The following is a 15,795-nucleotide window of genomic DNA, read 5'->3' as shown; positions in this document are numbered from 1 at the left end:
GATCTGAGGATTCAGAAATTTATTTTAAAGCTTTTTCCAGTCATTTTACACATTTTTAAACTTTATGAACTTGGGGTTTATAATTTGAAAAAGATTCAACTGTAGACAATCCTGGAGGTGAGTAAGCCCTGATGTAGTAGAAGCAGGAGATTAGCTGCAGTCCCCAGGACCAGCTTCACATAATTAATACTTCTACAACTATCCTGCCTCAGTGCATGTTGATGTTAAATACATACCTTCTTATTGAAGGCCCAGATCTTGTCCCACTCCATGTTCACCACTGACCTTGATCCACCCTGGAACAAAAACAGGACATGCAAAACCAAACTTTACATCATCAATATAGTAGCATTCAGCCTGCTTTTTTTTTTAGATCATAGGATAGAAGTCCATTTGGGTGGTAGTCCTTTAACAGTCTGTGCTTACTCGCCAACTTCTTCTCTGCTTCATTGACTACTACAAAAACGCAGAGTTGGAACAGTCGTACCATGCAATCGCAGATTTTCTCCAGTCACAACAGTTTTTTTTCTCTTTCAGTAAATAAAAGGTTTACATTGGCTTTGTTTTTGTCAATCTGGTCCTGCAGGAATGACAGAATCACCACCACCGGGCACTGAAAGGGGATGTGACTCCTCTAGGGACACCATCCCTCAAATATCCTCCACCCACAATCATAAAGGGATCTAGTGGAGGAGGCTCGAGCACTCTGTATGGTGGAAATCACTCTCTGTGAGAGTGCCACGGCTGACAGATTGAGCCACTCAGGGGCCAAGCTCACAGCACCAGGCACTCTGGGTGTGGGTGGAAAATTGTGCCCCTCACCTGCGATAGCAGGTCCCTGCACAGCGACTGATAAATCTCCACCAGCCAAAGCATGGCCGGCCAATAAGGAGCCACCAAGATCAGTGTGTGGCCGTGCTCCCTCACCCTGGACAGGGTGGGGGGTATCAGAGCCAACCGGTAGAATGTGTAAAGAAACGCGCAATCAACTGTGCGTCAACGCTGAGGGAGCATCCCTGCTGTGCAGGGAGCAAAACCTTGCGCACTCCTTGTGCCCATCTGAAACGGGCCTCCAACCATTGACCACATCAATTCCCCGAATACATGTGTGTTATGCGAGTGCTTGAGAACATGAGAGAAAGGAAGGGGGCAACAGCCAAACTTTCCTAGAATACGTCTGTCCCTCCTGGCCGCCAATGGACCATGCCGTGGCAGTGGGAGAGGAGGGGTTCGGAGTGCACGCATGAAGCCGAACAGGTGTAGCTGGGGGACGAAATATCCAGCAGCTTCACAGGAGGAGACGAGGGTGATCAGGCCGTTCCCTTCTCTTTGTTTTAGCTTGGGTGTGCTTAAAGCGGATATCTGGAGTTTCTGAGAAATGTATGTTTATGTATGATTCTTTTGAAATGCGAAAAAATACCTAACTAGTCTTTTACTATAGTCTACTGCCGGTGGTCATTCATATACATTAATGTATATAAGTCCCTCATTCCTCCTATAGAAGCTGCAGCCAAGGCCGAAGATTACCCGAGCCGGTCGAACAAACTACGTTGAGACGAGGGGGCAGGCCGAGGAGACCGCAGGCTGCGCAGCCTGGGCCGGAGTGATGAACGTGTCATCTTCCTCCTCCTCTCCTGACACGATGAGGTTAGGAGGGATGGCAGCTAGGTCAGGCTGGGAGATTTTATCCCACATTGATGGAGGTCAGCCTAGTGAGAGGAGCCTTTTTCCTCCATTTCCGCATTGACACAGGCAGGAAAAACAGGTAGATTAGCCCGAAGCTACCTCGGGGCAGCTAGCAGGTGCTAGCAGGGGTGCGGAGCAAAGCGTGCTGGAGCATCGAAGGACGTCGAAGACAGCATTTGGCTCGAGGCGACAGCTGTGTGTGGACCTTGAGTCCATGTCTAATCCAACCACAATGGGCTAACGGACATACCTGAGCGGCTATGAACTGTTTCAGACCCTCGACAGTCATTCCTCTTCTGAGCACTCCTCTGACTGTGGGGAAACGAGGGTCATCCCTGCACAAACACATGGCGGCAGTAGTTTAGAGAGAGGCAGAAAGAAGGTACGACGCTGCACATGACATGAACACAAACGTACCATCCATCAACGTATCCCTGGTCAACAAACCAGGTGAGCTTCCTCTTGGACAGCACTGTGTTGTTGAGGTTGAGTCGGGCGTACTCCCAGATGTAGGGCTTCCTGAGGCGCAGGGCGTTGATGATCCAGTAGAACTGCTCGTCGCGGTCGTGGTACTCTGTGGTCCTGAGAGCATGCGTGACGCCCTCCAGGCTGTCCACAATGGGACAGGCAAAGTCGTATGTCGGGTAAACACTGCAAGGGAAAGGATAAGAAACAATCAATACATCTTTATAGGGCTGGGACTTTAATGCATTAATTGTGATTTAAAAATTACAGGAAAAATAATGCACCAAAACAAATTAACGCGGTTAATCGCTTTTTTTTTGCACTCCAAACGGCGCGGAAACTTATGCCAAGTTAATTCCATTCAGACAAGGTTTTTCAGGAAATGTACAACATAGCCACGCACGCTGATGAATAGTTGACTTAACTGGTGTACCGTAGTTTTGTATGAAGATTGACAATGACTCGATATATTTGCTAAATGTTTTTTGCAACAAGTAGTGGCTGAAAAAACAGGTAATTTATTCTATATAATTTTAAAAGAACACGTAACAAAAGCCCTGTGTTAAAAAACAAAAAAACACTTTACAGTGAGCTTCAACCCAGATGTACTTTTATGCTTCACGGTTATGTTGATTTTTTTAATAAAGTACATTACTGTAAAGAAATACTTATATTTTTTCTAATTACCTCCACCAAGGAGGAAATGTTTTCACCTCCGTTTATTATTGTGGATGTTTGTTAGCAGCATAGCTCAAAAAGTTCTGAACAGATTTAAATGAAATTGTGAGCTGATAGACAATGTCAAAAGGAAGAATGAGATTAACTTTGGAGATGATCTGGCAAGTATTGTGGATACAGAATCCAAAACAAGTTTTGCAGCATAATGTTGATATTTGGCTGGTTCTACCACACCACCTTCTGGTGATTTTGCACCTCTTAACTTTAGCGGAGGTGTAAAGATCATAAAAAAGCAGAAGTGGGATGATCAGTCTTTTAAATCCTCTCAGGTCATGTACTGGTACTGAAGCACATCAATGTTAACCTCTGTTGTTCACATGTGATCCACTCGAGTCCTTATGAACAAGAAGGTGTATAGACTCGTATCACTACCTGTAAGTGCTTCCTGTGCGTGGGTGGGGGGTGTTCTTGCAGCGATAGAGGGTGGGGTCTCTAAGGCAGCCGTTGTTGGAGTTCATGTCGATCTTAGCTCTCATGCAGTACCTCTGACCATCAGGTGTTCCTGCTTTCATCTCTGCCCACATCTTCATATTCTGCTCTACAGCTGCAGCACAGACAGAGAGGAAGAGAGATCTCACACATTGTGTTTACGTCAGTATTCACTGACTAATAGAGTTAGTGCAGCCTTACTATTGTTTCTGCATCTAGATTCAGCACGCTGCTCTCTCTCCAGCTTCATCTGCTCGGGCGGAGTGTCGTCGATGTAGGCTTTCCCCTCAGAAAGCAGCTGCTCCGCAAATTTCATGATGACAGGAAAATGATCGCTGGTGTAAGTGAACTGGTCCGGATGGATCTGAAGCATGGAAACATCCTCCAGAATCACCTGTGAAAAAGAAAATAAAAATGTCCATACGGGTCATGATTCCACCATGCTTTTTAATAACATTCACACCTTCTCAAAGTCTTCTTTCTCCTTCTCAGGGTTGGTATCATCAAAGCGCATGATGAGCTTTCCTTTGAAGGTGACCTGGTAGTGCTGGTTGAGCAGGGCAGCCTTGGCATGGCCAATGTGGAGGTACCTGAACACAAACAGGTTGGACTCACACTTAACCCCATTATTAGGTTTTATTATTATATTTTCACATCTTGTTTATTTCTGTAGTTTGAAATACATTTCTGTAGCATAATTCTGTATTTTTTAGTTTGCAATAATAACTAGAAAATGATGCAGGTAAAATAAATCTAGAGAAACTTTGCTTTAAGAAAAAAAAGAAAAGTAAAAAAAAAAATGAATTAAAATTGATTGAGCTGATCCTTAGCTTCATATCAAGCCTTACCCACTGGCCTCGGGAGGAAATCGAACCACTACCTTCCCCATCTCTGCACCTGGTAGATCCACAAACTTCCCCACATCTTGCTTTTTCTCATCCGACTGTTGGGCACAAAAACGATTTCTTAAACTTTGTTTACGTACGTTTGTTAAAGCTTGCTATTGGTTGAGTAAAGTCAGACTTACTCTGGATTGGCTGGGAGCCGTTTTCTTGCAGGTGTACTTGCTGCCCACAACAGCAAAGGGAACCTGTGAGCTCAGGAAAGAAAACCAGCGACTGATGTGGGGGAAGGACTTGCTCTGACCAGTCCAGTCACCGTGACCTTCAGAGAAACAAAGAGCATTGCTTTGATCCATAAACCCACAACACATGTACCAACTCTTTTTAATCTGCATAGCTGAGAAACACATACTTCAGCCGCACCGACCATTTAATACAGAAGATTTGCTCAAATGCTCCCGTCTTCGCTTGTGGACCCCTGCAGCTACAAAAAATCCCCCCAATGCTGCCTGTGTGCATTCTCCACTTGGTAATCCATAATCACCATCCAATATACAATGTGAGCTTTAACCAGACATAGCGTGTAGCACCACACGAAGCTGCTTGTCATGTTTATAACTCAGATCATTCTACATGCACGCGTGCGCACGGATGTGAATACTGTTGGGTTGAAACTGGTTCAGGCTTAAAGAGACAGTCCATAACAGTCCCAATAACACTGCGGGTCCCACATAATGCTTCATTTAAATTTAAAAAGCATGTCTTTGAATCAGTCGTTTGAATAAAATGTTATTCCTTGTCTCTTCATGCGAGTATTTATTAAAGGAGGACCTATACCGGGCATGAGAAATAAAGATAAAAAAGATAAAAATAAAACAAAATTCCTGATGAGAACCCTGTGTACAAATCAAAACTCCATGATTTAATGGACGCTACCAACCTTTCAGGGCTGCCCAGACACACAGGTCGGCCAATGTGAGGCCGTGTCCGACCAGGAAGGTCCTCAGGGACAGGGCTTTTTCCAGTTCACCCAGTGCTGCAGTCATACTGGGCTGATCGCTCTGCAGACGCTGGGCACTGAACTCCAGCCAGTGATCCACCTAAGCATGATGTCAAAGGTATTCACAGGTTAGCCCAGTTATCCTGAGCAGTTGTGCAAAAAAGCTATAAGGAACCATAATAAGCATTTACCTCAGTCTGCTCCATCAAGGTGGCACCATAAAGGCCCAGAGCAGGAGCCACTCGGGCCAGGTAACGACAGATGGAATTAGGATCATTGAACTGGACAGACCTTAAAAAAAACAACAGATGCTTAATGAAACACCTAAAAACATGTTAATATTTGCATGACCTACTCAGAGATGTGGAGACGGGTGTCTTTGCCTTCCTCCACAGACACGTGCACACTGCTCTTCACGTGCTCTGCAGCCAGTAAAGCTTCTGCAGGAAACAACACAAAGTACAAGGTTTTCAAACAACTCGCAGCAACAACCTCTGAGTCTAGTTAAACACTGGGTCAACATACACCGCGATGGGAAACGCTGGGTATCTGACTCCATTACAGCTGGTATGAAGTGGGTCAATCAACCCTGAGTATGTAAACCTTGGGTTACTTACGTGCACGCGCACAATAAAAAGCCTCATCAATGGAGCAGAGATTACGCAAGCTGCCATGACAACCAGAGAGTGATTCATTCACCTCGATGGGTGAAATAAGCAAGGTGTTTGTGGAATATGAGCCTGTTCTAAATGTGCATTCACTAAGAACGACACTTCAGCGATTATAGTCTTTTAAATCGCACGTGATCAGTTACGCTTTTTGGTCGCTTCATCGCACCAGTGATGTGTCAACCGTTTAATATGCAGTGGCTATAACGACACTGAAGGCAGCTTGACATTGCGTCATTTATCAACCTCAGTGTCTTTCACTTAATGCTCTGCATCCACAATGTTAAAGAATAAACTGCAAAAAAAAAAAAAAAAAAAACAATGAAACGTAAAGCGGCACAACATTAGTAATGATCTGAGCGCGTCTGTGGTGTGTAATGTTAAATGTGTGCCAGAGAACAGTATCAAGGTACATTAAAGTGTTCCTTAAGAAGCAGTGTTCGGGTGGGCAGAGCCAGGTAGAAATCCAGGGTTTCTTTGATAAAACCACAGGTATTCTAACTATTTTTGTTCTGTTCACATTCCATTTCTCTGGAAAGTGCTGTTTTTTATTTTAATACATAAAAACATTTATTTTATAAATTTCACAAAAACTCCAGAAAAGCATGAATATAGCTCAAATTTTTTGCTTACGCTCACGTCGGAATTGACAAATAAAGCTTGCGTGAATTTGGTCGAGCGCATGTCTTACGCTCAGATCTGAACATACAAACGGTTGATAAAAGATGGCCTAAATTCTATTTTAAAATGGTACTTTATTTTGATACCTTGAATGGACTGAAGTACTGATGTATTTAAGAAACAAAAGCAAAACATTTAACATGTTGAGTGCTTGATCTTAAACTAGTTGAACTGGTTAATCATACAACAGCTGCCTGTCAGTTCATTTATCTCGAGGGGGAACAGGCAGCGTCCAACTGTTTCAATCAATATGAACTACTTTGTTTCTCCATTACCAGCACAGTGACAGTGTTATTATAAGTTATACCACAAGGGGTCATCGAAGGGGCGCTAGTGAGTATCGTATGGAGTAGACGTGTTTTACCTGGGCTGCTCACCACGAGATAATTTATTCGGTCATTTTGCCATATTTTACAACAATTTGTCGATTCTTTGCATCATTATCTATCTTTGAGTCAGTGAGCATGATGAGACCCAAGGCTAACCGTGGAAAGAACTTGGAGGGAGCCCCTCGCGAGGATCGAGAGGTTGGGGGTTCGATCCCAGTACCTGACTATGTGTCGAAGTGTCCTTGGGCAAGACACTGAACCCTAAGTTGCTCCCAGTGGTCGACTAGCGCCTTGCATGGCAATCCTGTCCCACTGGTGTGTGAATGTGAGAGTGATTGGGTGAATGAGCTGTTATGTAAAGCGCTTTGAGACTGCTTCAGTGTGGTGATAAAGCGCTATATAAATCAAGTCCATTTTTACCATTTACCATTGGAGGGCACCCCTCTGCCAATGACGCGCGGCCGTGCATAATGATTGCCCGGATTCATCATTTCCAGACAAGGGAGAGGATACTGCAGCTGGCCCGTCAACAGTTTCCTCTGAGTCACAACGGCAAGACGATACACATTTTTCCAGATTATCCAGCGGAGGTGATGAAGGAGCGGCTGGCCCGTAAAAAGCTCCGGGATGCCGGTGTGCAGACTGGCTTCATTTATCTAGCACGGCTGCGGGTTACCCATGGTAAAACTGAGAAGGTGTTTTCCTCACCACGGGAGGCGGAGGACTTTGCAGGAACTTTACATTGACCAGATACGAACCGGCACACATCGTGGTATGTGACTTTTACTGTGCAATTATTCCAACGAGGACGTTTTTATGACCATTGGAACTTTTTTCTCTTTTGCATTGCTAGAATGAGAGCCACAAGAGTTTAGTGTTGAGCCTACCTGTAGCTCAAGACTTCATATGGTCCGGCAACCCCTGTATGATTATTTAGGATTATTGTTCTCACTTTGTTTCGAAAGTGGGGTGGGGGAGGGGGGCAATGTTCTTCAGGTTTGGTTTTGTTTTCATTATTATTGTGTTTGTTTTTCAAGGAGCGTATGTTTACCTACTTTAATTAGAAATGCATCCTAGTTCACCCCCTCTAGGTGGTGGTATCACCTTTACCAGTTGGAATGTTAGGGGAATGGGTCATGTACTCAAACGCGCTACGGTCTTCTCTCATTTAAAGTCACTGTCTGCTGATATTATTTTTCTACAGGAAATGCATATAAGACCTGCCAAAGAAAAATTACTAAGGTGTTCCTGGGTTAACCAAATTTTCCAGTAAGGCCCAGGGAGTTGCTATTTTGATTCGTAAAACTATCCCTTTTAGACATATGACCCAAACGGTAGATATAGTTTGGTAACAGGCTATATTTATTCATTTCACGTTACGCTTTTGAATGTTTACGTTCCAAATTTTGATGATCCAGCCTTTTTCATTAAGATATTTAATAAACTACCTAACTCCCCTGACTCACATATTGGTAGAGACTTCAATTGTGTGCTAGATAATTTTTTGGACAGGTCAGCCAATACAACCCAATTATCTGCATCCTCCACACTGTTAAATAATTTAATGTCTTCTAAGAATCTGATAGATCTTTGGAGACTGCAGTATCCCACAAATAGAGATTATTCCTTCTTTTCACCAAGACAAATCATATTCTAGGATAGATTATTTTATATTGGACTCTCGTTTGATTTCTAATGTGATCTCTTCAACTGATAATATTTAAATTTCTGATCATTCTCCAACATCCTTGGTCCTTGACCTTAACCATAAGAGACAACATTATAACTGGTAATTTCATCCCTCACTCCTTCTGGAGGCATTATTTGACAAGTTTATGTCTGCAAAAATCTCTGAGTTTCTGGAAACTAATGACAATTCTGAGGTTAATGACTCCACCCTATGGGAAACTTTTAAGGTCGTCAGCAGAGGTCATATTATCTCTTTTGAGACCTCTATGAGGAGGGAGAAGAGGAAGCGTCTTGCAGAGATAGAAAATGTACTTCTGCAGTTGGAAACTGCTTATCGATCATCCCCCGGTCCCCCTACTCTACAAAATATTCTGAAACTGAAATATGAATATAATACTCTATTGTCTGATCAGGTGCGGGACCAGCTGCTTAAATTAAGACAAAGACATTTTGAGCTCAGGGATAAGCCCCATAAACTTCTATCTAGGCAGCTAAGAGGCTAACAGGCCAGCAGAACTATTCATAAAATCAGGTCAAAATCAGGGGAACCCAAAAGGCATTGATGATTGTTTTAAGGAGTATTACAAGCAACTCTATATGTCAAAAGCAAATGGGAATCTTTCTGACTGGTTTGGAGGTCTAGTTCTTCCTAAGTTAAGCCAGACTGCGCAAGATGCCTTAAATTAAAACATCTCAAATCAGGAAATTTTGGATGCCATAAAATCTTTTCCTAATGGAAAGACTGCAGGACCGGACGGCTTCAGCATTGAACTATATAAAAAGTACTCTGAAAAGTTGGCTCCCCTCCTTTAGAGAATGTTTACACACTCATTTGAAATTTGTAAATTTCCTCGCCCTTTGTATGAGGCCAATATTTCACCGATACCAAAGGAGGGCAGGGATGAGACTGAGCCTTCATCTTTTTGACCTATCGCTTTTTTAAACTACGACATGAAGGTTTTTACAAAAATACTGGCAAACAGGGTAAATAAACATAAAACCTCCATTATTCATGCTGATCAAACTGGCTTTGTCCCAAATAGGTTCTCATTTTTTAATGTAAGAAGGCTAATGAACATAATATATCATAAACATGAGAGGCAGTAAAATGGCCGCCCTTTGCTTAGATGCGGAAAAGGCATTTGACCAATTGGAGTGGGGATACATGTTGAGAGCTTTGGAGGAGTTTGGGTTTGGCACTCGGTTTATCTCTTGGATTCAATTGTTATATGTCCAGACCTCTTCTTCCATTTTAACTAATCAAGAAAAGTCGGCCCCCATTCTGTTGCACCGTGGTACACGGCAGGGCTGTCCACTCAGCCCCTTGTTGTTTGCAATTGCAATTGAACCTCTTGCCATCAGTATTAGACACCACACTCTTCTTAGAGCCATTGACCTGGGGAATATACTGTAGATCATCACCTTTCTTTATACGCGGACGACGTAATTTTGCTCTCACAGCCTGAACAGTCCATCCCTGTTTTACTTGACCTTTTTGCAAGGTGTCAGGATACACGATTAATTGGCAAAAGTCTGAATTCATGGCCATTGGTGCAGAACTTGACCCTGAGTTTTTACATAATCTTCCATTTAAAGTTACGGATAAATTAAAGTATCTTGGAGTACTCCTTCCAGGAGATCCTAAATTAATATGTAAATAATTTTCTTGAAGCGGTAGAGAAATTAAAAATCAATGTCAAAAAATGGCATACCCTTCCTCTTTCTATGGTGGGCCGCATAAACGCTATCAAAATGGTCTCTCTTCCGAGGTTTCTATCTTTTTCAAAATCTCCCTAAATTTTTTAACAAAATCATTTTTCAAATCATTAGATTTAATAATTATGCCTTTTATTTGGAACTACAAAGCACATAGAATTTCCAAAATTCATGTACAGAAGTCAAGAGTGAGGGGTGGGCTAGGACTACCATGTTTCCTCCACTATTACTGGGCCCCCAATCTCAGGGCTAGGGCTGGGCGATATATCGAATATACTCGATATATCGCAGCTTGTAGTCTGTGCGGTGTTGAAAATGACCATACCGTTAAACTCGCGGACTTTTTTTTTTTTTTTTTTTGAAATGTCATTAGAGCCATATCATTATTATGTCAGTATTTTTTATGTTTAAATATTAATATGTTTGGAGTAGGTAATTTTGAAATAGTTTTAAAGGTAATATTGTTTAAATATTGATTTATGTTGACGTTTTTAAATGACCAGAGTTTCTGTGCTCCATTGGTTTTGACTTGCTGCTGTAAACCTGGATTTCTACCGTAAAGTGTGGGTTAGTGTCGAAAAGTGAAGGAAAACACAGGCTGGTGAAGTCCATGCGGTCAAAGGACAGCAGTTTAGTGAAGCAGGACGAGGAGCAACAGTGTTTCTGACCGTAAAAACCGTCAACCTAAACAGTCAAAGTGGTCAGCATTGTCAGCGCCAGTGACGTCATCGTCGTCATCACCGTCAATGACGTCATCGCAAACGTCATTGTCGCGGTTGGACGTCAGTGTGGTCTTTACGTAAGGATTTATTATTTTTGGGACTTTGAGACTGAGCTTTAAATATAAGGACACTTTGATTTTGGAACTTTTATTTTAGTTTTTCTATTTTTTGTGGATTAAAGAGTCAGATTGATTCATCCTACGCTTGCCTCTTTTTTCTTCATTTTTTATTGGATTATGTTTGGAACAGACGAGTCAGAAAACTTCATGTCCTGCAAGGAAGTGGTAAAATTTCATTTTTGTGTGTTGCCACTACAGTCATCTTAATGACAACATGCACAAAAGGGCACTATTTGTTTTAAAATATTGTAGTGGCATTATGTACAAAAAGTGCACTTTAATTTTGTGTTTTGAAATGCCATGTGAGTTGCATCCTGCACTAATGTCTTGTTTTGAAATGTCTCTGTGACAATTTTGCACAGAACGTGCACTTTCTGTTGACAATTTTATGTTTGAGCCACTCACTGTTTAATAAATACAGTTATGTCAACTTTGACTTAGTTGTGATATCCCCTTTTTTGCATGAAAGTTTAAAATTGGCATATATTAATGCAGTATGATCAAGAATGTTTTAATGTAGACATATAGAATCATCATACTGGTGTGATTTTGTGCATCAAAGTGTTAATTCAAGGGTAATGCAAAATATCGAGATATATATCGTGTATCGTGACATGGCCTAAAAATATCGCGGTATTTATAAAAGGCCATATCGCCCAGCCCTACTCAGGGCCCTTGCTTACTGGCAGGAAGGTTATAAAAAAGAAGTCTTAACACACTAACCCATGCAGGGGTTTTCAAGGACAACCCCTGCATGGGTTGCCATTGAAAAGTTTAGTGTTGAAAACAGTTCTCTTCCAGCTTTTCTTTTCTCATCACCTAGCCCTCCTGCAATACTAAAAGTGAATAATCATATAGTCCTGAATTGCCTGAAAATATGGGAGCAAATGAGGAAGAGCAGCAAACTGCCAAACACCTCTGTGCATGCCCTGGTGTCTCGTAACCATGCATTTCTTCCGTCCCTGTCAGATATTACATTTGAGACTTGGAGACTAAAGGGTTTAGTCACGTTGAAGGGTTTGTATATTGGTGAACAATTTGCCTCATTTACTCAGCTCCGGGACAAATTCTCTCTTCCCTCTTCTCACTTTTTCCGATATTAACAAAAAAGAAACTACATCCGCCAATCTATGCCTAATTTTCAGACTCTTCCTGAGGAAAAAAAGATTTACAGTCTTCTGCTGCGCCCGCCTGCTTCAAAAAAAATGTATTTCAGGCTTTGTAAAGGTGTTCTCTAAACAAGTGAATTTTACCACTTTTGATTTGAGGGGGCCTGGGAGGAGGATCTGGGAATAAGTATTACAGATGACGTTTGGGAGGAAAACTTTAGCAGACTCCGATCATGCTCAGTTAATACCAGGCATCAGTTAATTTATGTTAAAGTACTACATAGACTTCATTATTCTAAATCTAAACTTAATAGGTTTTTTCTTCTACTTCTCCTTTATGTGATCATTGTAAGTCTGCTGAGGGCTCATTGGCACACCTTTTTTGGGCATGTCCACAGCTATATCATTTTTGGTGTGAGATATTCAAGTGGTTTTCTAGAGTGTATGATTGTGTTTTCAAACCTGACCCAGAGATAGCATTGTTTGGGTATTCCTCATCTCTACAAAATCACAGTCCCTTTGGAAATTGGACACTGTACCTCAGTTTAAAACCTGGCTTGCCGACCTCATCAATGTACTGCACATGGAGAGGATCTGATATGGCATGATGGGCTGTCCTGATAAATTTTTCTGGCAACCTTTCTTGGACTATCTTGCCTGAGCTGATAACATTTCTGGACAGTGAGACATGTGTGCCGCCTACCTTTTTTCTTTTTAATGCTTGTTGGGACATAAAGTATTAGCGATGCAGAGTTCTGTCATCTTGACTGTTAGCCCTTGTGTGTGTGTGTGTTTTTTTTCTCTTTCTTTTTCTTGTTTTGTTTTATTGGCTTCTTGTCTGTTGTATGTACTAAAACATTTGGAAAAATTAAATAAAAAAAAAGTTATACCACAAGGGAAATGCATTTTTGGAAATTAAAGAATGTTTCCTTCCACTCAGCAGAAGCACAGGGTCCTCTTTATGAGTGGGTGTGTTGAATAACTTTCTGCTTTTACTGCAGCAACACTGTTGATTTTGGTCTGATTTATGCATTTTAATTCTTCATATTTTTAAAGAAATATTCCTCAATTATGACGGAAGTTGCTCAGTTTCTCCGTGATTGTGATTGGTCTGACAGTGTAATATCCACCTCCATCACTAGAGCGTGCCTGTAACCAAACTGAAATCAACACACTTCACTTAGCTTGTTGTGATTCAGATTCGTAGGACAGCTTCTGTCTGACGGACAATGTTTGGTTAGGTGAAGCCCGCTAACTGAGATAAATCCAGGATATAATTATCTAGCTTCGTTGCATACCCCCTTTAAGTTGGGAATTGTTTTCTTTTTAAATATTGTTTATCGTAGTTTGTATTGTTACCAGAAATTATAGGGATATCTCATCCCTATACTGCTCATCCCTAGTTAACAGACTATTTATTTTTATATCTATATTTTTCCTCTGGTTTCCAAATAACATAAACTATTAGTTTTTATTGTGTTGAAACAGGGGCTACATAATAAAACAGTGCAACCAATAAGAAAGAGCAGACAGACAGAGCCACGTTGCAGGATGTTTGCATCAGCCTGTAATTCACCTTTTAGGCGCCAGGGGTCACTGTTCATCACCTGTCAAAGCTAGCTGTCATATTAGCTGCACAGCTTTTAAGGCTAAACACCAAAATAAACACCGCACACGATCCTACCAACGTGAAGTATGGAAAACACACCATCACAAATGCGCTTTAGTTCATACACGAAGCTAATTAAAGTAATGATAAACTCTGCTATTGTCATCAAAATAGTACATTCTGTTACTTTATACTGTTACTTCAAAATTAATAATAATTATAGTTTTGTGACTGCCACGACTACAGGCAGAATTAGCCTTAGCTTAGCTTAAGCACATGTTCCTTCTTGTATGTATGAAGTTACCGTGTTTAAGACGTAGACTGTTAATAATCCTATTCAACGAGAAATAAAATCCATATCTTTAAAAACCGATGCTATACGTCTTTAATGCTGCTTCGACTTTCCTTCTTCGAACACTCGCGGATATATTCTACATGTGACCATATTTGCCATTACACCAGTATCCGTCAACTTGCTTGAACGATTTGCTTTAAAATGTGGGATAAGTTGCAACCTTTGTTGTCTAGAATAGTAAGCTACAGTATGTACTTGTTTTTAATTACATTTCCTCTGTGGTAAGTATAGATGGACAGTTTTAAAGGATATACGTCACGAGGTTTAATGCTCCTCTAGCAAAGTAATGACATTCATTCACAGTAGCTCACCTAGAGGCGGGTTGCTGGTGTTGATGATGAGATTTAAAGCCATGATGTTCAATCCTCTGGACACAAGTTCTGAAGAAGAACTGAAGAAAGAGACCAAAGAAGCTTGTTTTTCACTTCAAAGAACACCGTTCTGCACGCCGCAGAGTGACATCACTTCCGCCCGTTTAAACGAGTCAGAAAACCAGCACTCCCCCAGGCGGACAGAAGGAGAAGTGCACACAGTATTCAACACTGATTAACCTACCTTATTCCTATTTTTTCAAGCTTTGTAATTTTTAAATAAAATAGTTTGATCAATGACTGCGTTGAATAAAAAGCTAGATACTGATGTGTATAATAAAAACCGATATATATACACTACCGGTCAAAAGCTTTACACCACCACACTTTTTCCATCAAAGCTTGTGCCTCTCAACAGTGTTTTATTGCAGAGTAAACAACAAACACTGGGTTTCTCCTCTCCAATATGAGAGAAACTAGAATTCCCAAATCCTGGAGATACTCAGCAGGTAAACAAAGCACACGCACACAAGCAACTCCCAAATTTCGAGAGGAATTGGTGAATTATTGTCAATTGCTGTACCAATCGGTCAGTCCATGAAAAACTTGCTAACAAAGCTAAACCAGGACCTACGAGGCAAAAATCTGAAAAACATTCAAATTTGTTTGACCATTTCTTGTCAGATAACTGAATTGTTGAGAGCAACAATTTTCTAGTGTGGTCATAATAATATAATTCATATCAAGCTGCAACTGCATGTGGCATTATTGAAGTAATATAATCACATTTAATAGCCTGCTACAGTAGTATCACAGTTGTTAAAATGTGCTGTATTTCTCATATTCCAGGTTAAAGGGCTGACCTTTTACCATTATTGCATTACGCACTTTGGCCTTCACAACACATCTGTCATTGATGACTTGATACTGCATCTCCCTCATGGTCTCACCCACCATCTGGTTATAGGCCTCCAAACTTTTATAAGATTTAAGGTCTTCCACTGTGCAGATGGGGGTGAAAGACCCCCCAAAATCACCCCATAAACACTTGTATTAAGTTAGTTCTGCTTCAAACTGTGGTGAACTTTTTCCTGCATGCAGCTCATTCTCTGAGCATTGAAGAGTCCACGTATACTGATTTAACCATGATGTTAAACTATCAATATCAACTCATATTGAGGGCTTATTCAATGTTACTTTATGAATATAAATACATAATAAGCATATCAAATAATTCCAAGTAATTCAAATACAGTTGTGTGTGAAAGTCAGGGCACCCCTTTAAAAACAGCATATTTTATATATTTAAAAAGTTATATTCATATTT

The 15,795-nt window shown here is 41.1% G+C and overlaps 1 protein-coding gene across 3 annotated transcripts in view; it reads right to left on the bottom strand.

Moving 5' to 3' along the window:
* eprs1 (glutamyl-prolyl-tRNA synthetase 1) overlaps positions 1 to 14,624 on the bottom strand; it is a 42,665-nt gene extending 28,041 nt beyond the window's left edge. For all 3 annotated transcript variants that reach the window (XM_028434369.1, XM_028434385.1, XM_028434377.1), the window contains exons 1-12: positions 14,469 to 14,624; positions 5,516 to 5,600; positions 5,352 to 5,451; positions 5,101 to 5,260; positions 4,346 to 4,482; positions 4,167 to 4,261; positions 3,782 to 3,908; positions 3,520 to 3,712; positions 3,262 to 3,433; positions 2,104 to 2,337; positions 1,937 to 2,021; positions 237 to 296 (exon numbers count right to left, since the gene is read on the bottom strand). In XM_028434369.1, the coding sequence (XP_028290170.1) occupies positions 237 to 296; positions 1,937 to 2,021; positions 2,104 to 2,337; positions 3,262 to 3,433; positions 3,520 to 3,712; positions 3,782 to 3,908; positions 4,167 to 4,261; positions 4,346 to 4,482; positions 5,101 to 5,260; positions 5,352 to 5,451; positions 5,516 to 5,600; positions 14,469 to 14,511 (1,491 nt within the window). In that variant the 5' untranslated portion in view covers positions 14,512 to 14,624. The remainder of the gene's footprint in view (positions 1 to 236; positions 297 to 1,936; positions 2,022 to 2,103; positions 2,338 to 3,261; positions 3,434 to 3,519; positions 3,713 to 3,781; positions 3,909 to 4,166; positions 4,262 to 4,345; positions 4,483 to 5,100; positions 5,261 to 5,351; positions 5,452 to 5,515; positions 5,601 to 14,468) is intronic.
* Between the last annotated feature and the right edge of the window lie 1,171 nt (positions 14,625 to 15,795).

The sequence above is a fragment of the Gouania willdenowi genome, chromosome 3, assembly GCF_900634775.1.
Source record: "Gouania willdenowi chromosome 3, fGouWil2.1, whole genome shotgun sequence".
In the NCBI taxonomy this organism is placed as follows: Eukaryota; Metazoa; Chordata; class Actinopteri; order Blenniiformes; family Gobiesocidae; genus Gouania; species Gouania willdenowi.
This window is presented reverse-complemented; position numbering and strand designations above follow the sequence as displayed.